This window comes from Somniosus microcephalus, chromosome 9, assembly GCF_052327205.1.
Source record: "Somniosus microcephalus isolate GS21.2 chromosome 9, FLI_Smic_1.0, whole genome shotgun sequence".
NCBI classification, from domain to species: Eukaryota; Metazoa; Chordata; class Chondrichthyes; order Squaliformes; family Somniosidae; genus Somniosus; species Somniosus microcephalus.
The window spans coordinates 24,303,869-24,330,061 of record NC_140995.1 but is presented as its reverse complement, the minus strand read 5'-3'; the positions used below and the strand labels follow the sequence as shown (position 1 = coordinate 24,330,061).

The 26,193-nt window shown below is 45.5% G+C and overlaps 1 protein-coding gene across 3 annotated transcripts; it reads right to left on the bottom strand.

The window, feature by feature from the left end:
* Window positions 1-3,374: 3,374 nt before the first annotated feature.
* Window positions 3,375-19,221, bottom strand: kbtbd11 (kelch repeat and BTB (POZ) domain containing 11). 3 transcript variants are annotated; one of them, XM_085996441.1, is made up of 2 exons: window positions 18,735-19,221; window positions 3,375-14,052 (listed from the first exon to the last, which is right to left on the bottom strand). In XM_085996441.1, the coding sequence occupies exon 2, from the start codon at window positions 13,699-13,701 to the stop codon at window positions 11,248-11,250; it is 2,454 nt and encodes an 817-aa protein (XP_085852567.1). In that variant the 5' UTR covers window positions 13,702-14,052; window positions 18,735-19,221; the 3' UTR covers window positions 3,375-11,247. The 3 variants fall into 3 exon arrangements, with proteins under 3 accessions (XP_085852567.1, XP_085852568.1, XP_085852569.1); XM_085996442.1 differs by lacking the exon at window positions 18,735-19,221 and adding an exon at window positions 16,460-18,724; XM_085996443.1 differs by lacking the exon at window positions 18,735-19,221 and adding an exon at window positions 16,553-18,724.
* Between the last annotated feature and the right edge of the window lie 6,972 nt (window positions 19,222-26,193).

Here is a 26,193-nt window from a genome sequence, read left to right as displayed (position 1 = left end):
ATTTCCGGAGGTTTTTGAGGAATAATGGGGTAAAGCATTACACATCCGCCCCATATCATCCAGCCACAAATGGATTGGCCGAGAGGTTTGTTCAAACCTTTAAAAAAGCAATAAAGGCGATGTATAACGACAACATACCACTGCAACACAAGGTGGATAATTTCTTGTTCCCTTACCGAAATGCGACACATGCAGTCACCAACCAATCTCCAGCCATGATGTTCTTTAACCGCGGGTTACGATGTCGCCTGGACTTGCTCAAACCAAACATAAGACGAGATGTTGAGAATAAGCAATTCCAGCACATCAATGAAAGGCCAACCAGGAGCTTCAAGATAGAGCAACCAGTCTTGGCCCGCGACTACCGAACAGAAAAATGGCAGCCAGGAATGATATGCACATAGCAGGGACCACTAATGTACACAGTGGACGTTGGAGAGAGCATCGTGAGATGCCATGCTGACCAGATTCTAGAGTCACAGGAACAAGTCAAACCCGTACCACGAGCATGCGCACCTGGTGATGAACCCGAAGCACAGGTTGCGTCTACCTCAGAATCAGTGGTATTGGATGCTGACGAACCAACCAATGACAATAAGCCAGAATCGACTCCGCCGCAAGAACAGTATACTCGAGAAAGGCGCTATCCAAACAGGATCAGGAAGCCTCCTCAAAGACTGAATTTATAAATGTTTACTTTCAGCTGATGTATACAGTACAAAGAAAATTGTAATTAGTTATTATTGAATTGTTAAATGAATGTTATGTACTGGTTATCTAAAAGGGGAGGAAATGTTGTGTATGTACCTTTAAGAGAGAACTGCTTTTATGCTGTAGTACCGGCAGTGACCACACCTGTATATAAAGCAGTTGCAGGCTTCTGTACTTTCAGTTCAGCATACTCTCTGTGCAGTAAACATCTATTATTATCGTTCTCCTGCAGTCCATGTGTTATTAAGGCGTGGACACTACACCATCTGTCTCTCCAGGTGGTCTTAAAAGATAGCACAGCACTATTTGAAAAGCAAGGAGTTCCCTTGTCCTGGCCAACATTCCTCCCTTAACCAACACCATTTAAAAACAAACTAACTGGTTATTCATTGCTGTTTGTGGCATCTTACACAAGGCTGGTATGTTTGTTTGTATGACAACAGTTGGTGCATTTCAAAGTAATGCACTGTGGAGCATTTTGAGACATCCCAGCAACTTAATGAGGCACCATATAAAGTGAGATGAAAATAAAAATCAGGAGAGATGTAAAACAGGCTGGCAATTCGCTAGCACCCATTTGACACTATCGCACAAAGTCCAAGGCCGCGATTTTACTAACCTCAGCGAGTCCATGGCGGGCAACATCAGTGGCGGGTCCCGACCCTGCTGCTGTCTCGATCCCGGCCTCTGAAATGAATTTCCCCTGATTGGGCTTGTTAAGTCCATCCAGCGAGTTTCTTGGCCAATTAGAGGAAGTGGATCTGGTGAAGTCATTTGATGACGCGTCATCAGCCGGTTTCCTTAAAGGGACCATGGCCAACTTTACTTTGACATTCGTACTGTCAGTGTTCTACAGCATTGAGGTGCTGCAAACACTATCAAGCACTGCACAGAGGTGCACCCAGGCTCTCCCATGACTCCCTCCATATGCTTATGGAGAGTCACAGCACGCAGGGAGGTCCTCTTCCCTACCCATGGGCAAAGAGACCTCCCCAGGAGATCAACACAGCCTGGTTGCACAGGAGGGCACAAGCAGGGATGTGGTCCAGAGGACCTGGGTGCAGTGCCACAAACATTTCAATGATCTCAGTAGATCACGAAACGTTAGTAAAAAGCCACACTCAACCTCATCCCTGCTGTGCCTCTCATCACATCCCCATCACTCTGCCTTCCCCACCCTATTCTTGCACATCCTTACTCACACCAACTTACCTTGCACTTCCACCCATTCCTCTCTATCTACATCATCACATCCCCATCTCATTAACCACCCCTCACACTCACCCTCATCCTAGTCCAATGATACAAACTAATAACACACAAAGGTAGCCACTGGGTGTTTTATGCAATGTTCATGTAAAGTTTCTGTTACTGTGGTGTCAAACATTAAAATCTTTATTTTCAACACTGCATTCTTAGATAGATTTGTGTGCACCTTTGGAAGTAGCTTAGTGAGTTGCAGTGAATTGTAAAACATAATGTTGCCCCCCCCCACCCACACAATGGTGATGAGTGTGAAAGGAATGGCTTGGGCATTGTAGGGATGGTGTTGGTGTGGGGTGGTGCCAACCTGGCACATCATGTGGCAGCCAGGGTGTACAGCATCAAGTGAAGTAAATCTGGCCCTGGCCTCTTGGGCAGAAATGTGGTCGGGTGCTGATGCCCTCTGTTCTGTGCACCATCAGGTGATTGCAGAGAAGTTTGGTGGTGGTGTTGTTGGTGCTGCTGGTGTGCCTGGTGCTGGGGCTGATTGTGGTGGGATTCTGAGGACCAAGGCGAGAGAGTTTCAAGGGCACCTATGCTGATGGAATAGATGGCAGGTGAAGTAGAGATGACAAAAGCGATCAATCAATGGTGAGAGAAGTAATGAGGTCAGACTGGATGGAGATTTGTGTAAAGACTTGCAGCATGGTGAATCTTTTGTGGAAATGCAGTGAGGAAGAGTTTGTGGCTGAGGGACGATATCTCGAAGGTGGGAACTTTTACTTTACATTTGAAGCTGTCAACTCATGGCCACTGAACTCCTGCCTCAGCTTGACAGACGTGGTCCATGACCAGCGTGGACCCCGTGGGCAAGCTGTCAAATGCAGGTGAGCTGAAATTCATTCTTTAGTGGCTCTAAACAAGCCACTAATTACCTGAATTGGGACCCCCGCTGCTGCGTGTCAGGTCTGCTCAGCACTGACCGACCCAAAATAACAACAGAAAATGCTGGAAAAACTCAGCAAGCCAGGCAACATCCGTGGAGAGAAATTAGAGTCAACGTTTCGGGTCAAGACTAAAGAGGCACAGGGAATGAAATAGATTAAGAGACCAGGCTGGGAGAGAACAAAAGAGAAGAGACATTCTTCTTGACCGACCCAACACCGGGGAAAGGCGCATAGTGGCGGGTTCCCGACCTGCTTGGGGGGGGGGGGGGGAAACTTTCCCACCCGCTGACCCCCCAGAAAAATCCAGCCCCAAGTCTTTCTTTCTTACTCCACTGTATAAAACAGTATGACTGTGGTGACATGTAAGTTTGTATTAGAAATTGAAGCTTTCTGTTACTACTTGGGAGACATAAATACTAGAAAGAGTGAATGCATTAGAGTTGTTGTAGGCTCATTAGTTGTGTGAATCTCATGTCTAGTCAAACCTGAATCCATAGAACACATGCATCAAACTTGTTGAAAAATTGCCACAAGCATTTAAGCTCTTTATTACAACATCACTGCTGTTAGATTGCATTGGTCTGTATTAAAGTTTTACATTTTCACTCAAACTTTACAATGTCCATAAATGAAATGTTAATAAATACATCAATAAACAATTAAGAAAAATGCTTTTAGCTCCGCAGTGCATAACATTAGCTCTTCTCACAAGGTGGTAAAGTCAGCAACTCCCATCATGTCATGGATTATTTACAAGTGATCCAAGCACAGTCTATCAAAGTGCCACGCCGTCCTTTATATAAGAGTAGAAAGAATAGCAACAGTTCGAGGAGTTACCACTGTAAACATCTGCAATTACGTTCAATACACAGTATGAATCATCAACTTTCCCTTATTTAATTTTACACTTTTGGTGGGGAACACAGGAAAGGGAATTCTGCATTAAAATGTGCGGTGTTTACATAAATCAAGGAATGGTTGATCATCACTAATAATCCTTGATTGAAACAGTGTCAGTTGTTATTCAATCATGTTCTCCACAGGCTAGTGCATTAGCCTTTATCAGACTGTGCTGTATGACTGAATAGCACTAGCTTGATTCAGAAGAGTCAAGTACTTGGGAAGTTGAAGCGAGATGAATCAGATTTTTTTTGTCCACCAGTTACTCATTCCAGTGCTTAACAATGATCATTGTGGCTGTGCCGTTAATCGTAAAGCAGACTCTTAAAAGTTTCTATCTTCACAAGATCATCTTCCTCTTGCAATTCGAGTGGCTTGATCACAGATAACGAGTAACAGTTTGATCATCAAAAATATCATAAAAATGTTTCCAATCTATCATTTAAAAAAGTCTGAAAATAACTGAAAATATTTTAGCAGTTATTTCTTAAAGTGTGGCCAGAAGCACACCGCCCAATGCAATTGAACAACGTGAACACTTACTGCTAACGTCTTATATTTGCCTCTTTATTTACATGCCGAGGCCTTAGAAGATTGACACCTGAATCACATGGCACCGCATGCATTGGTTGCACTGACAGTGCAATAGGCAAACATGCTGCATTTCCACATACAATATACGAGCTGGAATCATTGAGTCACCAATATAGTAACGATCCCACACAACTGTTTAGATTCCATTATTATCATACACACAGACTCAGCACTACCTCTTCCACTTGGCATCGACTTTTATCTATTTTGGGGTTCAAGGGCTTGTACGTATAACATTTATAATACATAATGTACAGTACTGTATATACAATATCATGACATTGCAATGATTACCAACTTAAGACTGTTAAATCCAACAGACACAGACCAAGTTTTGGAGGTGCTAGTATCAATGAAATCTCCAAAACTGGGGAGGATTTTGCTCAGTTCACTTATTACAATGTGAATAACCATCCAAATAGTTAGTCGAATTATTGCCTTGTACAGAGGACATTAGCTCTGGTAAAGGTCTGACCTATTGACTATAGCATAGCGTGTCAGCACTTGCATCCCTCCTACTTACACAGGCTTACAAAGACTAGCTTGGATCTGGAGTCGGACCAGAATGAGCTTTTCTGTCTAATTAGGGCAATGCCATTCGGTTAGCTGTTAATTTATTTGGATCGATAGCTCATTTACATTAATTATTCAAGTGGTTCAGTTAAAAACACAGACTGCTAATGACTAGGAACTGAGTACATCAGGCTAGATTGAACTTGACTTTTACAACTATACATAAACTAGACAGCCTAAAACGTGTTCAGGTAATTTTTAAGTATGAGAACAAGATAACCAAGCTGGAATACAACAGAATCTGCAAGCGCAAGTGGAACAAACAAAAGTTTTCCTTTGAATCAGACCATTTATAACCAGAGTGGGTACATCTGCACCAAACAAATGAGGTAAAATGGGTGTTGGGTAAGACCTTTTAAAAAAATTATATGTGGCAAAACAAATGGGTATTGGAGGCAATTACAATGAGAACATATACCATGTAAATTTACCCCTGGTAGTTGATGGGGAGCACAGTAAGACTTGGTGTGATTGTACTGGTGTAACAGACATTTCACGGCCCTAACTCTTACTCCAACAGTTGTGGTTCAGCGACTAATGGTTAACTGTACTTCGACATCAGCACACAAGGGCAGGATTCTAGTTGACAACACTGAGTTTAAATAAGGTATCACTTGGATCAGAATGCTTTTGGATGCACACCACTATTTAGCAGCAATAAATTTTCTATTTTTAAGTCATTAGACTTGACAAAAAGGATATTCAATTGGTTTGCGTCAATCCCAAATGCAGGCCGGTGACATACTCTGAGCCATTGACTCTGGTTAAAGTGCCATTGTGTGTAACAATGGGCACTGTATTGTAAAGAAAGAGCAGCACCAGCTGTTTCATGTGTGTTTGGCAATACAATGACCCAAACCAACAATACATTATTGGAATATATTGTCAAGATATTTTTATCTTGATTTGAAAACATTAATCGGTGCGGTTAAAGATTGATCAAAATTAAAAGTAATAATGTCAGGGGCAATTAGTTTTGTGCATTATGGGATTTAAAGTAGTAGAACAATTATCATTTGCTATTTCCCTTGTTTAATTGTGAAAATAATTCTAAGTATCAAAATATGAATTTTCACCAGTAAAAAGGTTCAATTTAAGTGTCTGTTTATCTTAGAAGATTCTATGCCGCAGATTTGTTACCATGTTTGGTTTGTAAAGGAAGTAGTTCAGCAAAACAGATTTACAAAATTGGATCTAAAGGATTATAAGAGACCACTGTAAACTAATAGAAAACCCCAAAGAATACAAGAAGTGTCCCAATGAAACTGATGGTTGTTACGACTGCTGCTGGTCGTGCCTCTGGGTCTTTGCTACATTACGTATTATCATGAACAATGCGACATCTGAACAAACTTGAACAAGGCTTCAACCGTAGTGTAATGTTGATGAAAGAACACCCTCCCTCTACTATACTTTCAGCAGTAGAGCCTTCAGCTGTTTCGACCCCACACTCTGGGAAGCTCTCCTAAATCCTGGTTCTCTCTCTCCCATCCTTCAAAAGCCTCATCAAAATCTAGCTCTCTGATCATGCCTTCAGTCACCAACCCTAATCCTTCTCTCATTACTGCCCGATTTCCTGTGCATTTTGCCTCTGTGAAGCATTGGGAAATTCTATTGTGTTAAAGGCGCTACAGAAGTGCAAGTTATTATTGTTGACATGGAGAAATCAATCAATACTGTTGTACACAAGATGGGGTTCGGGTGGACAGTAACAAACAAATGATGATCCGCTCTTTAACAATCAAAATTAAGCCCAGGGGCAATAAGCCTTCAAATATTTTGATCTGGTGAATTCCTGAACACATTCCAAATTTCTGTAACTATCTTTAGATACTAGCACATCTTACCATTCCCCCATGGACTCTGGCAGAACAGATTAAAGCTACATGCTAAATCCCTAGTGTTATGCTATGTTGAGGGGCTTGGGTAGTGGAGAGGGGTAAGTGCTTCACTACAAGGATGGAGGGGAAAAAGTCAGTGGTTCACCCCAGGTTATCCCTGGCACCTTGTGTCTAGCTCAACAGCAGCATTCATGGACCGCTAGAATCAGGCTAACTGCCTATTCTCTTGGTCCTATGGTGACAGGAACCTATAAAAACAAGACCTGTTGTTTCAAAAAGACTTTACATCAAAAGAAAGAAAAAAAGACAGTCTTCATCCAATAATCTAAAAGCTGCTGTTAACATCTGCAAAGCATAGCATCAATTGTCCTCATGGATCTTTACCAAACAGGACTATCAATATAAAGGGGATATTGTGAACAAACTTTTTAATGTTTGGAGTATTTGCCAGGAGCTTGGGCTGTGACTTTTACAGTTTACATAAGCATCTGTCTGGTATCCAAGGCTGATTTTATGGATGATATCTTGATTTTGCCAATACAGAACTAGTGAGTCGTTCTTAATGAAATTCCACTGTTGTTAACATTTTACAATGTGGTGGTTGTTTAAAAAAAATGGGTTCACGCAGAGAAAACCGTTTCTTAAAAAAATGGGTTTACATAGAAAACCTCCCCCATAGTGCTGAAAGAAACATTCATATAAAACAATCACTGCAATAGAAACCTACTCTTCCAACCAAATAATCAGCACATTTGAAAAAGAACTAGCATGGAAAAATGCAGCTAGCTTTTAAACCCCTGGAACAGATACCATGTTCACATAAACTCAGTCACATTGCAATTATTCTAGTCTAGTAAAAACTTAACGATTGTTATCCTGGAGACAACCTCAGTACATGTAAAGTATATTCCTGATCAGACTATACATTTGAATAACTATTTCAGTAGCTATTCATCCCAGTAAAATCTGATTTTTTTTTTTTTTTTTAAATCAGTGCTTTTCTCAGTAAAACTGAGTATGTTTGTGTGTATTGTTTTAAAAAGATTATTTCACTCCAAGATCCAGGACAACAGCTACGAATAAATTGTTTTAGGCTACGGTTTTATTGTAGTGCCAGTCTGGGACTGGTAATTGTGGGGTACAAATTACAATTGGCAAAACCCCAAGGACTATGAACTGCACTCTTTCCAACAATGGGAGAGTTATACCAAATATGTAAGCAAGCAGCTACAGAGAAGGTTTCAGGAAAGGGAATGAGGCAGAGCAGGAGAGTCCATTTCCTCAAAATATTAGAAGAAACAGCAGCAATTTTAAAAGTGGCCAAGGGATCCAATGACTGCCAGGGCACTTTCTAAACCCCACTTCACATCAAACTGGAGTTATACTCAATATGGTGTCAAGCCCAAGCAATGCGAGACAACTTCCCCATGAGGGTTTTACACTACTTGGCTTCAATGCGGGGCACACTGCGAAATGCCCTACTCCAGCAAATTCTGGGCCAATGTCTTCTCTGAAAGACTCGGAAACAGAGGATGTAAATGAAGATGTGCCAGAGCTGTAAATTCCCAAAATTAGAGCGCTAGATTCTGTACTGTGCATTCTGCATCGACTCAACGAGTCTACTAGTGAAACGTTTGATAAATTTTATGCACTGGAAGGGAGTTTTATGACTTCTGGTCTCCCCCGCCAACCAAAAACAAAATCACAGAATTCTTCGCTGCATAAAGAAAAACTCAAGCGATGTCAGCAATTTTCTTTAGTTTTTAAGATGTTGTACTGTAGTCACTCTTGTTGTAATATGTTGCACAAAATCTAGGTTGTTATGCACCAGATCAGTCTCGACTTTTGTTGCCTCCCGCTTTATAACAATTCCTGTTTTATCCCAGTTTGCAAGGTTGTCCTGAGCAGTTGCAATTAAGTGGGTTCCTCGCATTCTTAATAACCTGATGGGGTAAAACTAACTAATATGTTAGAACACTGGTAACTTACATGGAATGTATATCGGATGTAGAATCTACACTGTAATTATCCACAGCTTATCCGTCTAGAACCTGGGAGGGATGATATCAAGTTAGCCCTTGTGTGCGAATATTGTTGTACATCGATTGCACAGCAAACACTGGTAATTTCTGTTGGCAATGTAACCGTGTGCTGGCACAAAAACTTAAAAACAATCCCACATAAAAGAGTGTGAATATAAACAGTGAAAGTTTCGGCTATACTCCAAACTTGGTAGGTGAGGATTCAACTGTACACTATCCAAGTTTGTTTACATGGTTTAGACCTAAGCTGAATCAGTTAGATTACTGCGTTGTAATCAGCGCCAAACATCTGCTATTCTCACTGTCCCTGAAGTTACGCCATGGGATACTAGTTTATGCTTTCCCCTGAATTTCCTTTGATCACCAGTTTAGCAGAGGAGTTAACAAATCTCTTAATGCCTTGGCTAAAATAATGGAGAGAGGGATTTCATACAAACGCAATAAGCATTTGAATACTAGTATCCCAGTGCACTTTCAGGGGCTGTGTAGTGAGAACAGGCTATGATCGCCACTAAATGACAACACTACATAATCGAGCTATTTTTACATCATGTAAAATTACCCACGTGAAAATTTACTCAAACTAATCATTTTGCTTTTGCTTCGGAGTGATTACAAAGCAATAATCTCAAAGGATTCAGGTGAGATGTAAACCAATAAAAAATAAACCTTGAATGGTGTTAGAATGTTATTTGTACATTCACTACATATGTGTATAAAATAAACGGAATAATTCAGAAAGAAAATGTTACTTACATTTTATTTTATCACCTGAAGCCTCAGCTACCAAGTTTAGAGTATAGCCTTAACTTTCACTACCCACTCTGTTTGTTTATATAGTTTTTATTTAAGTCTGTCCTTTGGTTAATGGCCTTGCGCTCTGTATAGTTAATGTGATGACGTCCACAGTGCAGTAAGTATTGTCACGTCATCACTGCCAGTTTTGTCGAGCAGTAATAAACGCTCACATATAATAGTCAGTAATAAAGCAGTAACAAGCCAGTAAAAATCCCTGACATTGCAAATCATACTTATCTATTCAGGTGTTAGAAAAATGTCAAGGAATGCAACACACAGACGCCAACTGATGATGTTGGCATGCTAGCGATAAAACGCACTTGCATTTTGGATTAACATCTCTAGTTCATATTTTAATAGCTTAACCTGGAATGGCCATTTTTACTAAAAATTCCAGGGAGCCCATAACTTCCCAAATATACTTAATAGAAAATGCTGGAAATACAGAGCAGATCCGTTAGTATCGGAGAAAAAGTCAGGTTAGCATTTGTAGAGTGGACACCAACGTTGGCAATTTCCTCGGGAGGGTTCTCCCAATCGGCCTCCACAACTTCTGGCTTCCGCTGATCTTCCGCGAAAGTTACGGTGGTCGCTTGGGAAAACTCCAGAGGAAATTGCCAGCGTTAAGTGTCCACACTACAAATGTTAATCTGACTTTTTCCCCCCACAGCTACAAACTGACCTGCTCTGTATCCAATGTGCCACAACTTTCCACAGGGCATAATGCACCTAGGGGGCTAATTTTGATTTTGGGCGATAGTGTAAAAAGGCCGATATCTAATCAGCTGCCCGCCGTACATTGCTCCTGATTTTCATTTCAATTGACGTCGATGAAAATCAGATGTATAATGGGCAGCTGATTCAATATAGGCCCGTTTACCCTATTGCCCAAAGTCAAAATGACCCCCTGGCCCCCTCAGCTTTAGTGCACTTGGTAGTCTCCAGAGTTAGACTGCCACCTTTGCGTTGGTGCGTGCCCAACACTGTTTTGCATCAACTCAGAAGTGGTAGCAGAAACGCAGCCCCAAAACTACTCTCCACCACCATCCCCCCCCCCCCCCCCATCTCTTTACAGACGCTGACAGAACTGTTGCGTGTTTTACTGTATTTTTTCTTTAAATCCTGAAGAAAATAAAACAGGTCTTGGGCATGGGTAATTCCAACATGGTATCGGCATGGCTTTCAATGATTTAAAACAGAGATGCATCTTTGCAGAATTTTTTGCAGTACCAGTACTAGCAGTAGGATAGAGATGGGGAGTTCAAACCCCAGCGTCGCAAGTTCGGGAGTTCAAACTCCAGTGTCCCCAGTTGTGAAATTTGAATTCAAGAAAATCTGCTAACTTGTGAGCTGGTAGATGGTTGTAAAAAAAAACACTGCTGTCCTTCAGGCTCTGGTCTCCAGGTGTCAGCTGCGATTCAGTGGTAGCAGCACTCTTTGCCTCTGAGGCAGAGAAGGTTCAGAATAAAGAGTTGCATTTTTGACAGCGCTCTTCACGACCACCGAAGGTCCCAAAGCGCTTTGCAGCCGGTGAAGTACTTTTTTTTTGAAGTGCAGTCATTATTTTTAAACAATGCAAGATAAAGAGGAGGGGAGGAGGGAAAGAAATGCGGTTTCCTGCTTCTGTGCGCGGTGGTCTCAGGGCTTCTTGTGGGGCTTTTCGGGGAGGGTGAGGACGATGGGGAAGAGCAGCCCCTTGGCCTCGGCGCAAGGCTGGAGCGGGAGGCTGTCGAAAGCGCCCGGGGCGCCGTCGGTGGCCGCCGCCTGCTCGTCCTCGGCCAGCACGAAGCGCAGGGTGCAGCCCCGGTTCACGCAGTAGACGGCGCGGCCCAGCAGGGCGCAACGGAAGGGCAGCAGGAGCTGGGGCTGAGGGGGCTGCAGGGCGGCGCAGTCGGACCACAGCCGGGCCACCGTGTTGTAGCGGCAGACGCTGAGGGCCCGCTGCCCGCGGTCCAGCTCGAAGCGGTAGAGGCAGTGGCCGCGGGCCACCAGGTCGGCCCAGCGGCCTCCTCCTCCGCCTCGGGCTCGGCTTCCCCCACCCCGGCTGCCCGGGCACTCGCTCCACTCGTCGCGCCGGGGGTCGTAGCAGAGCAGGCGGTGGAAGAGCGAGCCGCCCGACACGTAGATGCGGCCGCCGCAGGCCACGGCCTGGTGGGCCACGGCGAAGGCGCCGCGGGGCAGCGGGGCGGCCGGGCTCCAGCGGTCGGCGCGGGGGTCGTAGCGCTCGACGCTGAGCAGGCACTCGCCGCCGATGGCGTACAGCAGGCCGTCCAGCGCCACCAGCTTGAGCTGCGAGCGGGCCTGGCGCATGGGCCGCACCTCGGTCCAGCCGCCGGTCGCCGCGTTGTAGGCGAAAACCCGGTCCGAGGCCTCGCCCCCGCGCAGCAGGCCGCCCGCCACGAACAGGTAGTTGTGCAGGGCGCACAGGCCGCAGCCGCGGCTCCGGGCCGCCGCCGCCTCGGGCAGCCGGCTGAGCGGCTTCCACTGGTCGGCGGAGTGGGCGTCGTGGCGGTAGAGCCAGCGCTCGGTGTCGGCCGTGGTGGGGCTGGAGCTGCAACTGAGCTCGGGGCTTTGCGGCCTGCTGCTCTCCCGGCTCTCCGGCCTGCTGCCGCCGCCCAGCGGCCGCTCGTACACGTCGTTGATGTCGGCCAGCACCAGGCAGCGCTCGCCCCCGGCCTCGGCCTCCCGCCGCCGCAGGATCAGCTCCCGCTCGGCGCCGCTCAGCCGGCCGTAGACGGCGGGCTCCCGCAGCACGGCCAGGTAGTGGTCGCTCATGAAGCGGTAGGCGGCCCGGCGCAGGCCCGAGAGTCGCTGCCGCTGGGCCAGGCTCAGCAACTCCAGGCAATTGGCCAGCTCCAGCCGGGCCTCCAGCGCCTCGGCGCAGCACTGGGCGGCGCCCGGCATCTGCAACAGGCGGGCGGCGGCCAGCACCTCGGCCGCCTCGCCCAGCCCGCCCATGGCCGCCAGCCCACCGCCGTAGGCGAAGTCGAGCAGCAGCCGCAGCGCCGCCAGGCTCACCCCCCTCAGGGCCAGCTGGCGGCGGCCGCGCCGGGCTCGGAAATAGTCGCTGCGGGCCGCCAGCACCGCCTGGTGAGCCTGGATCCGGCAGCCCGCCACCTCGATCACCAGGTCGGGCGGCTCGCCCCCCGGGCCCTCGCTGCTGGCCGGCTCCAGGCTCCAGTAAGCAGTAGCCGGGGCAGGCGGCTCCTCCTCTTCTTCGGGCGCGCTGTTGTTAATCTGCCGCTGGCTCTTCACCACCCTCTGCACCGAGCCCGCCGCCGCCGGCTCCCGGTCATCGCTGCTCGACGGCGCCGAGAAGCAGAGGGACGAGCCGAAGCTGCACGACGAGCTGTCCTGCTGGCCGGGGGACTCGTGGCCCCGGCTCTGCTGCAGCTCGGTGGCCGCTGTTCTCTCCGCCTCTGCCGCACTCGGGCTCTCAGCTTCCAAGGCCCGCACACACACCGCCTCCTGCGACCCGCTGCTGCTGCTCCGGAGGGTCTCCCCCGGGGTGTCCGTTTCAGCACCACACCCGACCCCAGCTCCCACTGGCTGGCCGCACACTCCAGTCTGTACATGATGGCCAACAGCAGGGTCGCTCCGCCGCACGCCGTTTTCGCTGCTTGCTGCTTCAGTCAGGCGAGCGCCTTCCGTGCCGCTGTCGACACCGTTGCCGCCTTCGCTCATGGCGCTGCCGGTGGCGCACCCTGCGCTTTCCCCGCACTGCTCCCCTTCCGCGCCGTCTTCGCGCCTCGCCAGCTCCTTCGCTAACTTCCCCGTGCAAAGTTTCTTCTGCACATCATTTTCGGCCGCACACGAACTCTCGCCACTTCGCTGCTCAAATAGAAGTGTCGCATTTTGCAAACAAGTCGCTGTTTCTGTTCCTTCGGCATCTAGTGTTTTATTGTATTCAACGTGATCCCTTGTGAGTGTTTGACCGTCTCTGTGGTTTTCTGATTTTACCCCATTGTTACTCTCTCCTGGGAATGGACTCCCGGGAATGCCTATTAGCAGAGACTCAATATCCAAGTTCTCGTTCCTTTGCAAAGGGGAAGTACTAGTAACAATAAATAGATCCTGGCCAGGCTGATCCATCGATTAGATAAGGTTGAACACATCCGCAGACTACGGTGCAACAGTCCGCGCTCTTATTGGCATAACTCCCAACAAGTACCTGGACGAGGCACGTCATTCAGTCAGTATAGCGTGTTACTTCACACACTCTTCTGCATTTTGCACATTTAGCAGCAATGCTTTGTGAGCCGAGTATGGCTGGACGCTGCACCGAAATAAGATGACTTCCCATGGGACGAGGTCGGGAGAATCGGAGGTTCACGGTCTGTTAGAGCCTAGGGTCCCAAGGTCGTGTACTTCTGTTTAATCAGGTCGGAAGGATCTCTTGTAAGGCCAAGGTTCCCTGTTGTGTTCGGTCTCGTATGCATCCCCCTTTACAGAAAGGAAAATAACATCAATTAGTTGGTCTAAACATCAAAAAAGCTCCAACTGGATCAATTTGTTATAACAAAGGTTAAATATGTTTTCTAGTACTTCTGTGGTTGTGAAAACATTGGTCAAAGGCAACCTCTCGAAAATGTCCACAATATTTGGAGTGAGACACATAATTTCCTGACTGATGGTCAGCTGATCTGGTTGGTTAAATTCAAATTCGTCAAACTGACCAGATCAATTTTTTCCTGCACCTGAAAGTTGCCTTGAAATTCAGCTTAAGGATGTCCAATAGCAAGATAATCACGATTTCTTCATGGGCTAAAAAATAGTTTTTTTTGTTTGTTTACAAACATAAGTTAATGATGTAAATCATCTTAAAATACCTAACCAAGTCACCAATCTGAAGGTCAATCAGAGTGAAAATGGCAGACCGCACTTCTGACTCAAATATCTACAAAGAACTTTTTAAATGAAGACAGCGCCCCATTGAAAGATTACTAAAAAATGCTTTCCCTGGGCTCTTGTTTTCTTACAGTGTTACCTTTAAATTAAAGATGAGTGGGTGCTACTTCTCAGGCAGTGAAAGGTAAGTAGGGTGTGTCATACACGTCCCAGATAAATACAAGATACTGCCCTGTTTATCTTAGGTCTGCATCATAATTAACTGGTTAAATCATGTCTCCTCTGAAATTTGCAACAATAAGGACACTGGCTGCATTCAGGAATCAACATAACACCAGACTCACCCACAATAAGAATCTGTAATGTAGTTATATCAACAATTATAAAGGTATAATCGTAATTTTAAAAGTGTCTGGCAAATATTTTCCTTTTTTTTGCAAACACAACACAATGGGAGGTCATTTTAACTTTTGGCGATTTTCCTTTCCAAACGGGAGAGGTGTGTAATGGTCGGACAATCCAATATCACCCCGTTTACACCATTGCCAAGAGTTACAATTACCCCCACAATATCTCCAAGCAACAAAAAAAAGTTTGTCATATTGCGCACATCCAATAAACTTGTGGTGTCACACTCACGACTGAAAATGTCAAGCACAGAAATGGAAAGCCAGTCCAGTGCGGTCGTAGGTGACTCTCCACCTTTGGAGGAGTTGGTGATTTATAAACATCTGCCAATGGAAAGAGAACCAGTTGCACTCCAATTTTATTTTTATTCGTTCAAGGGATGTGGGTTTTGCTGGCGAGGCCAGCATTTATTGCCCATTGATCTCAGAATGTGTCTATTTAAAAGCATCTAGGCATTGTAACCTTAAAGGGATAAACCACATTACATACAAGTCATTGATAGCATCAGACAAATGCATTGCCTATAATTCATGATAAATGCCTGTGACCTTATAGTATCAGACTAGTACAGCACAGAAGGAGGCCATTCGACCCATCGAGTCTGCGTCGGCTCTTTTGAAGAGAAACCAATTAATCCCACTTTCCCCATATCCCTGCAATTTGTTCTTCAAATTATTTAGTCAATTCCCTTTTGAAGGCTACTATTGAATCTGTATCCACTACCCGATCAGGCAGTGCATTCTAAATCCTAACCACTCGTTGTGTAAAAAAGTTTTTCCTCATGTCACCTCTGGTTCTTTTGTCAATCACCGTAAATCTGTGCCCTCTGGTTATTGACCCTTCAGCCATTGAAAACAGATTCTCTTTATTTACTCTATCTAAACCCTTCATGATTGTAAACACCTCTATTAAATCTCCTCTTAGCCTTCTCTGCTCCATGCAGAACAACCCCAGCTTCTCTAGTCTATCCATGTAACTGTATTCCTTCATCCCTGCAACCATTCTAGTAAATATCTTCTGTATCTTCTCCAAAGCCTTCATGCCCTTCCTAAAGTGTGGTGCCCTGAATTGGACACAATATTCCAGCTGGAGCCAAACGAGTGTTTTATATGGGTTTAGCATAACTTCCTGGCTTTTCTACTCTATGCCTCTATTTATAAAGCCCAGAATCCCATATGCTTTAGTAACTGCTTTGTTAACATGTCCTGCCACCTTCAAAGATTTTTTAAATAATCTACTCTCTGTGAAAGACGAGCAACGCCGCGGGAGATCCGTGAGGAGACTTTAATGAAGACAGTGCAGCTTTAAACCAAGGTCAAAACAAATCATTTTATACTTGCACCATAACTTCAGGCGTGAATCTTCCCTCCTCCGTATTAGACAGATTACTGTCATTACAAACGAGTCGATCATTGCTATAGTGCCACTCAGTGGACAACTAATGCCTGTTTCATTACATCTCCCAACAGGCTGAATATTAAAATTATTAAAGGTTTCATGCCAAGCCACGTAAAGGGCACACGCCTTGCCTTCCATGTTCTCAGTTAGCGAGCAAAAGTTAAGTTCAGTATGATTCTGCAAAAGGTGAACCTACACGTATATCGGACGTAACGTGGATTCCAGGTCAGTAGCGGATGGCGAGGAACGGAGGGCCCCCAACAAAGAGCTGAGTTGGTCAAGGACTCACCATCAATGCTATCCGCGGAACAGCTCAATTCTGCCCTACTGCAGAACAGTTTTTGCTTGAGATCATTGAAGACCCAGGAGTTGCAGAACGGTATCCGCATGGACTGGCTCAGCCCTTCTGCTGGGGGGACTGAGGGAATCTGGGCTCCCCCTGGCTGTTCCACTTTATTTCTGTAACGATGCCAGACCCCCTGGGCTTTCTATGTCTTTTTATGGGCCTTTGCTGGAACGATTCCAGATGATCTCAGTAATCGCTGTAACGGCTACACTGTAGCCAGGCTCAGGCCCGAGGATTAAAGGCTGGTTAGCGCCAAGGCAACGCCGCCTTTCATTGTTGAACTTAGTGTCAAAATTGTATCCTTCATGAATCAGCCGCAACATTGCATTGCATGTTAATAAATGAGGTTCACGTGGGCAACAGGGAAAAAACAAAGGAGATAGAATGGGAATCCTAACATTAATACAAACGGAAAGGTCCTTAGGCATTTTTGTAAAAATAGAAATTATTGGGGGGTTTTTAAGCCATGACGGTTTATCCCGTTAGGAGCCTTTAAATCACGGATTTGTCTCTCACAGACAATACTAAGAACATAAGACACTCCTCTGGTATGAAATTGCACCTCATTTTGCAAACAGTGTACGGCAGTGCAGTACATCCATAGACTAGGCTGCTGTCTGAATCTTTTCTATCCTCCGCTGAATTGAATGTTCTTAGACAGACCACTATGCGTTTAAATAAAAGACTTGAGCTATTGAGCATCATAAAATTATCAAAAGGCACATTGTGTGCGGTTTTTAAAAAATCTCTCGGGAGGGGGCGGGGCATCTGAATAATGTGAAGTACAGTATGTAGCGTTCAGTGAAAACTGAAGGTTGGTTCCAGGCCGACGAGACAAGTCTGATACAGAGACAGACACTGAGCAAGCTGCAGATACATCTCAACCCCAGGGGTTGAGAAAACCTGTTGCTGTTCTCTACTTCAACGTGATAAGCAAGGGGGAGCTAAACATTTGCTTTGCAGAAAAAGTGACGTGGGAGTTACATTCGCAACCTACACAAGTAAAACTGACTAAATCTAAACCATCTGATCAACCATATTGTACCGAGTGCAGTCGGACTGTATGCTACTGTATTGTACTACAATCCATCAAGCACCAAGGCGGTGGCTGCAACAGCACGCTGTCCAGTTGCAGTTTAAAAACGATTGAAATCAATTTAGCCTCAAAACAAATGCACCCGCTTCCACAAATAATCTATTTGATTTCCCACAAATAAATATCTACATCAAACATTTGTCTCTGCTCAAACCTGCATTGCTTAAATTAACTCGCCCTGCTCGTGTGTCCCTCCATAAAGGATAGAGATTATAGCAATACTTAAAACACAAATTCTGCACAGGAAATTGCATTTCGAAAGAGATTGGGCAAAAATGCTGGGAGTTTTTTTTTTGCAGTAGTAAATCAGTTCAGTCGGTGGATGGCGGCCGATTGGCAGAGACATTGAGGAAGCAGGCGCATGCGCGCTAAGGCATGTGGATTAATGGGCTTTGCTGAAGATTGCAGCATTGCAAGGATTGAGTGCATCCGCTCCATGGAGCAGTTCTCTGGGTTTATTTCGGGGAATAGTACATTTGATGGCCAGATTGGAATTGTGATTGTGTGTGTGTGTGTGAGAGAGAGAGAGAGAGAATAATATTAAGCTCCATTTGCAAAGGATTCATCACTGAATCAGTGTACAACAGAAAATGACCTGAAATGTCCCTACTCTAAATAGTACGTTTTTTAAAAATAAAAGCTCTATTTGATCTCTAGATTTATGTCATTTTAAAGAAAAATCGTCCTGAAACGTAAGATTTTAAACAGTATTTTGCACGTATTCTTCGTTTTCAAATACTGTAATGATCAAATAACTGAAAATCCCGCTAGAAACTGCACATATACGCTGCACTAATGTCAGTCCTCTTGTGTGTTTTTTTTATAAATATCGTTCACCTGTAAAATCACCTGCATGAAAACAGGATTTGTATTAAAGGCTGGGTAGCAGCGACTGTCCGCCACTACCGTAAACAGATATGGTGCAATTCAAATACCTGGAAGCTATTCTCCTCTCCGTTTTTCCCCAATTCGACTTTAGCACACTGTTACACACGAGAGAAAAGGAGGAAAGAAAATCAAACCACTTACTGAGCGTTCAAATGCAAACTGCCATTAATTATGCCAGCAACGAACCTGCTGGTCTAGACCTGTAGAGCGTTTTTTCCCCACCCCCCTCAACTGTGAAAGCCTCTCAGACCATACACGCGAGGAGCTTGATCAGAAACAACTGCAGAGCCGCCGAGATAAATAGACGAGCGCGGAACGCGAGGTTGAGCAGTGGCGCCCAGTGTCCCTTAATCCGGAGTTACAACATCAGCAGCCTCTCCACAGATGCAGGAGAAGTCTCACTCATGGATCCAGCTATTCCCGGGGTTTGTTCATTCGTTAACCCGAATTACAGGGCCCTCAGCTCCTGCCCCTTTCCTCCCCCCACCGCCCACATCTTCTGCGCCGTGCTTGGCATTAACTGGTAAATGTTGAACAATAATAGAGGTATGGCTCAATCCATCCGCCTTGATGAGGAAAGAAGCTGGAAGCTCGACTAATGCAGCCCACTGCCCTGCCTCTGCTGGAATGAATAATTCTTGTAACCAATGGAAAGCTGCTGGGTGCGTGCATAATAGACTAAGATCTTACTCAATCATTCTTTTACCAATGGCCTCTCGCGTCACTGCTTCCTTGGTGCTTTAAATGGATAGTTTGGTGAAAATAAGAGTCTCCTCTTGGATGGATGCAGTCAGTCTCACCCACTTCCTCAGCACTCTCTCCAGCTGCAAGAACTGCTGATCCGACGTGCGGCAATTGTACATTATTTCGAGGAAGGAGGTGGTCATTTCCGGATAAGCTCTGCCTTATATTGGAACCACCCCGACATTGTTATGTTCATTAATAACTAGTCGTTTTCATTATGAACAGCTAGCTTCTAGCTCGTCACTTTATTCATGCCATGTGGACTTCTGTACAGCATCCATCTTGACTACTGCCTTCTAGGTAGCCTAGTGCATTGTGGGTAGCCCACTACTAAACATACATACAGCTAGACATACAGCTCCACCTAGTGTACCATTCTAGCATGACATGTTACTGATCATTACAGACATGTTCAGAATTGTCATGGGGAAAAAATGGAATCGTTGACGATCCACAGGCACCAACTTGCGTGCAACACGAGGGGCGCATGAGCAAGATTAAGCTGGCATAAGTTGTCAGTCCTGCCACCTCCACTTGCACAGCGCCTCGTCTCCCAGAAAGCTCCCACGGCACCTCTCATCCATTGCAGTGCAGTGACTGATGTGGGGGTCTGCATATGCGGTAGCCACTTGTAAAATAATACAATGACCGGTGAATCTATTTCTGGGGGTGTGGGTTGAGGGTGGAATAGTCGTCAATACAGCAGAACTCAAAAGACAAAACAGAACAAGCTGGAAATACTCAGGTGGTCAGGCAGGACCTATAGAGGGACAGAAATCGACGTTTCAAGTCTAAGACTAGACCTCCATGCTTCTTTGATGGATAGAGTGGGATCTTCAATCTACCTAAACCACAGGAACAGGCAGATAGACCTAAGTTTAACGTCTTGTCTGAAATAATGGCATCTCCGATTCAGTACTACTCTAGGATGTCAGCTTGAATTATGTGCTCAAGACCTAGAATGAGACTCGAATCCACCACATCCTGACGCAAGAGCAAGAGTGTGACCACCATCAGCAGCAAGCCCAACTTAATGGCAAGTTAATGCCACTTCCTAAACCGGGATCAGCTGTGGCTCAGTTGAAAGCACTTGCGTCTCTGAGTCGGATGTTCAAATCCCACTCCAGACACTTTAGCACAAAATCTAGGCTGACAATCCAGTGCAGTGATGAGGGAGTGCTGCACTGCCAGATGTGCCATTTTTTGGATGAGACGTTAAATCAAGGCCCTCTCAGGTGAAAGTGAAATATCCCATGGCAATATTTTAAAGAGCAGGAGAGTCCTTCCCGGGTCCTGGCCAATATTTATCCCTCAACCAACAACACCAAAATACATTATCTGGTCATTATCACATTGCTATTTGTGGGAGCTTGCTGTCCACAAATTGACTGCTGCATTTCATACATTACAACAGCCATTACACGTCAAAAAGTACTTCACTGGTTGTGAAGCACTTTGGGAATGCAAGTCTTGCTTTTTGTTAAGGGCTGCTATCCCACATCGGTTTTCTCACAGAACCTCCCTCAACCACTTTCATGTCACAATCTCCTACCACTTGTGAGACCCACCCCCCTCCGAAAGAAAACAACACCAGCTCCTCCTGTGAGATGGAGGGTGCATGTTCTTTTTTTTGAGCCTCAAAATGTAAACTTGTTTGTGTTTCTTGGGGTCTTACTGTCGTACATTAAACTTTTATTGGCACTTATGTAAGGATTATTGGCAGTTTTTATTGCCAATTTGAAGACCTGTGTTTTTTGTTTTTCAGTTTTTTTTTTAAGTACAAGGGAGAGGCAATCAGCAGGGAGAAAAAAATTGATCCCAGCAAACCTGGGTAAATTTGAAGAAAATCAGTTTCTAAAAAAAACGACTTGTTAATGTAAAAATTGCTAAACTCCCAAAAACATGTAAGGTACTAAAACAAGGTACAGACAAGTTAAATGGCAACCCATGATTGTTTATATAGTTCACAGACATCATTGTTATTGCAGTAACCACTTCATCCCCAGTTTTTTTGATTAAAAGAATCTGGCCCTGAAATTCCACGATGGGTCTAGTGGTCTCCTACCTCAACCCCAGCAGGAGACTGGTGGAATCGTCAGGGAAATGGTGTAAATGGCAGTTATCAGCCATTTATGCTGCTTCTCTGGGGGGTTTCTGCTACTCTCCCACCAGCGTTATGGCAAGAGACCAGTAGAACCCACACAGAATATCAGGACCCCTATGTTTATTGTTGTGGTTCAGAGATGGGGGGGGGGGGGGGGGGAGTGCGATTAATTGGATAACTCTTTCAAAGAGCCGGCACAGGCACAATGGGCCGAATGGCCTGCTGCGCTGTATGATTCTATGAATCCCCTTACCTGCCACTATGATGGCGGGATAATAAAGAAACCCATTGGAGACTATGCATACGAGAACAACTGTGATCTTGCTTTGAGTAATCAATGCCTTGGTGTGTGATCTGAATCAGCTTTTGATTGATGACCTCAGTCTTAAAGGGACCATCATTGTGGTAGCTGTCAGTGCAGTGCTGTTCTTACTCTATCGAACTGAAATACTAAAAATATTGCTGCCCCCTTAAAAAAATCCATATGTTACAGCATTTGTCTCTTCTACTGAAAATCAGTTCCAGAGATGTGCACACATCATATCACTGACGTCAACATGTCAAGTACACTCTGCAATTCGTGTGTCAACATCATGGATGTGATGTGCATGCATCTCTGGTTCCAATTTTTAGTAAGAATATAATGGGTAATTTTGGAGGGAGGGGCCCCAAATTTAGGATGAAATCTATTTTTACTGATTCATCGGCTGAAAAAAATCCAGGAATATTACAATGGAAATTGATTTTAAAAAACAAGTTTAAGGATACCTATTCTTAAGCATGGCAGAAGTTCAGTCATTGATTACGATCCAACAGTCCCACCACCCAAGTCACTGTGGTACACAGTCAGGTTAAAAGACAGAGCAGCCATGTATGTCCCTGACTTCTCCCACCGATATGACTTAATTACAGGAGCCATGTGCTGACTGAACTGGCCCTCGGCTCCATCTCTGAGCAGTGTACAGAAACTTATGCACCAAGCAAATGGCAAGTTAATCAATACCTTCCCTTCTCGAGTTCTACTTCAGCAGGTAAAAAAATACCTCTGTACATGCCAGAAGACTAGACCTTGGACTGTGTTAAGTGGCCAGCAATAGGCTCACCTGCAGTCATCGGGTGACAGGTTTGTAAGATGATCGTGACAAACCTCAGACCAGGGGTGTAATAGACCCTTACAATTGCCACTGGGGATCAGTTGCTCTCTGGCTAATCATAAACTAGTGCTTATGGCAAACAGTTCCAACTGAAGAGAGAGAGAAAAAAAACATAGGTCACAGTCTTTTCTTGCATTTTTTTATATAACAAAATACAGAATAATGGGGCAGTGAATTATGGTTTTATTTTAGCATGTAATAACAGTAACTATGCCATATCTGTGTAGCTAAGCATTATCTTTTTCTGTAACAATACGTCTTGGATACACAAAAAATTGAGAATAAAAGTATTGGTGGCAGTGTTACTTGAGCTTTTCTCATGTCTATACAATAGGATATTAATAACTTATAAAAAGCATGAGGACAGATTCAGGAAAACAACTCACTCTTTGTCTTATTTACCTTTAAAATAACACAAGGCAGCCAACATACAGATCAAAATTACTTCACAGAATTTAGTTTAAAACAACACAGCACACATAAATTAGTTACACCTGGAGCACAGCACATCAACAACAACTTGCATTTATATAGCGCCTTTAACTTAGTAAAATTTCCCAAGGTGCTTCCCAGGAGCTCAAACAGACAAAAAATGACACCGAGCCAAAGGAGGAGACATTAGGACAGGTGACTAAATGCTTCGTCAGAGGAATAAGTTTTAAGCAGCGTCCTAAAGGGGGAGAGCGGTGGAGAGGTGAAGAAGTATAGGAAGGGAATACCAGAGCTTATGCCTTAGATGGCAGAAGGCATGGTCACCAATGGTGGAGCAAAGGGAGTGGGGGATGCACAAGATGCCAGAGTTGGAGGAATTTTTTTTCAAATTTGTTTATGTGATCTGGGCGTCACTGGCAAGGTCAGCATTTATTGCCCATCCCTAATTGCCCTCGAGAAAGTGGTGGTGAACCGCTGCAGTCCGTGTGGTGAAGGTACTCTCACAGTGCTGTTAGGGAGGGAGTTCCAGGATTTTGACCCAGCGACGATGAAGGAACAGCGATATACTTCTAAGTCAGGATGGTTTGTGACTTGGAGGGGAACTTGGAGGTGGTGGTGTTCCCATGCGCCTGCTGCCCTTGTCCTTCTAGGTGGGAGGTGCTGCCAAAGAAGCCTTGGTGAGTTGCTGCAGTGCATCTTGTAGATGGTACACACTGCAGCCACGGTACGCTGGTGGTGGAGGGAGTGAATGTTTAAGGTGGTGGATGGGGTGCTAATCAAGCAGGCTGCTTTGTCCTGGATGGTGTTGAACTTCTTGAGTGTTGTTGGAGCTGCCCTCATCCAGGCCAGTGGAGAGTATTCCATCACACTCCTGACTTGTGCCTTGTAGATAGTGGAAAGGCTTTGGGGAGTCAGGAGGTGAGACACTCACTGCAGATACCCAGCCTCTGACCTGCTCTTGTTGCCACAGTATTTGTGTGGCTGGTCCAGTTAAGTTTCTAGTCAGTGGTGACCCCCAGGATGCTGATGGTGGGGGATTCGGCAATGGTAATGCCGTTGAATGTCAAGGGGAGGTAGTTAGACTCTCGCTTGTTGGAGATAGTCATTGCCTGGTACTTCTGTGGCGCGAATGTTACCTGTCACTTATCAGCCCAAGCCTGAACGTTGTCCAGGTCTCGCTGCATGCGGGCATGGACTGCTTCATTATCTGAGGAGTTGTGAATGGCGCTGAACACTGTGCAGTCATCAGCAAACTTCCCCATTTCTAACCTTATGTTGGAGGGAAGGTCAGTGATGAAGCAGCTGAAAATGGTTGTGCCTAGGACACTGCCCTGAGGAACTGTTGCAGCAATGTCCATGGGCTGTAATGATTGAATTTCAACCACGACAACCATCTTCCTTTGTGCCAGGTATGACTCCAGCCAGTGGAGAGTTTTCACCCCCCCTCCCCCCCCAATTTCCATTGACTTCAGTTTTACTAGGGTTCCTTGATGTCACACTCGGTCTAATGCTGCCTTGATGTCAAGGGCAGTCGTTCTCACCTCTGGAATTCAGCTCCTTTGTCCATGTTTGGACCACGGCTGTAATGAGGTCGGGAGCCAAGTGGTCTTGGTGGAACCCAAACTGGGCATCCGTGAGCAGGTTATTGGTGAGTAAGTGCTGCTTGATAGCACTGTCAACGACACCTTCCATCACTTTGCTGATGATTGAGAGTAGACTGATGTGACAGTAATTGGCTGGATTGGATTTGCCTGCTTTTTGTGGACAGGACATACCTGGGCAGTTTTCAACGTGGTCAGATAGATGCCAGTGTTGTAGCTGTACCAGAACAGCTTGGCTAGAGGAGCGGCTAGTTCTGGAGCACAAGTCTTCAGCATGGCAGCCGGGATGTTGTCAGGGCCCATAGCCTTTGCTGTATCCACTGCGCGCAGTCGTATCTTGATATCACGTGGAGTGAATCGAATTGGCTGAAGAAATTGGGGAGAAAGCAGGGACCGGGTACTGAATTTGGATGATCAACCATGATCGCATTGAATGGTGGAGTAGGCTCGAAGGGCCGAATGGCCTACTCCTGCTCCTATCTTCTATGTTTCTATGATTGGCTTCTGTAATGGTGGGGACCTCAGGAGGAGGCCGATATGAATCATCCACTCGGCCCTTCTGGCTGAAGATGATTGCAAACACTTCAGTCTTGACTTTTGTACTCATGTGCTGGGCTCCACTATCATTGAGGATGGGGATATTCATGGAGCCTCCGCCTCCTGTTCATTGAGTCGTGAATGATGGTGGACCATTAAACAATGTGGCAGGACTGCAGAGCTTAGCTCTGTCTATAGCATGCTGCTTCTGCCTTTTAGCATACATGTAGTCCTGTGTTGCAGCTTCCCAGGTTGGCACCTCATTTTTAGGTACGCCTGGTGCTGCTCCTGGCATGCTCTTCTATACTCCTTATTGAACCAGGCTTAATGGTAATGGTAGAGTGAGGGATATGCCAGGCCATGAGGTTACAGATTGTGGTGGAATACAATTCTGCTGCTGATGGCCCACAGCGCCTCATGGATGCCCAGTTTTGAGCTGCTAGATCTGTTCTGAATCTACCCCATTTAGCACGGTGGTCGTGCCACACAACACGATGGAAGGTATCCTCAGTGTGAAGACGGGACTTTGTCTCCACAATGACTGTGGTCGTCACTGCTACCAATAGTGTCATGGACAGATGCATCTGTGACAGGTAGATTGGTGAGGACGAGGTCAAGTATGTTTTTCCCTCATGTTGGTTCTCTCACCACCTGTCGCAGGCCCAGACTGGCAGTTATGCCCTTCAGGACTTGACCAGCTCAGTCAGAAGTGGTGCTACTGAGCCACTCTTGGTGATGGACATTGAAGTCCCCCACACAGAGTACATTCTGTGCCCTTGCTATTCTCAGTGCTGCTTCCAAGTGATGTTCAAACATGGAGGATTACTGATTCATCAGCTGAGGGAGGGCGGTAGGTGGTAATCAGCAGGAGGTTTCCTTCCCCATTCTTGACCTGAAGCTATGAGATTTCATGGGGTTCAGAGTCAATGTTGAGGACTCCCAGGGCCACTCTTTTCCGACTGTATACCACAGTGCCGCCAGTGGGACAGGACATACCCAGGGATGGTGATGGAGGAGATTGGGACATT

Coding starts and splice junctions, on each gene's coding strand:
- kbtbd11 (XM_085996441.1), bottom strand. CDS start 13,701: ATGGATCAGCCTGGCCAGGATCTATTTATTGTTACTAGTACTTCCCCT.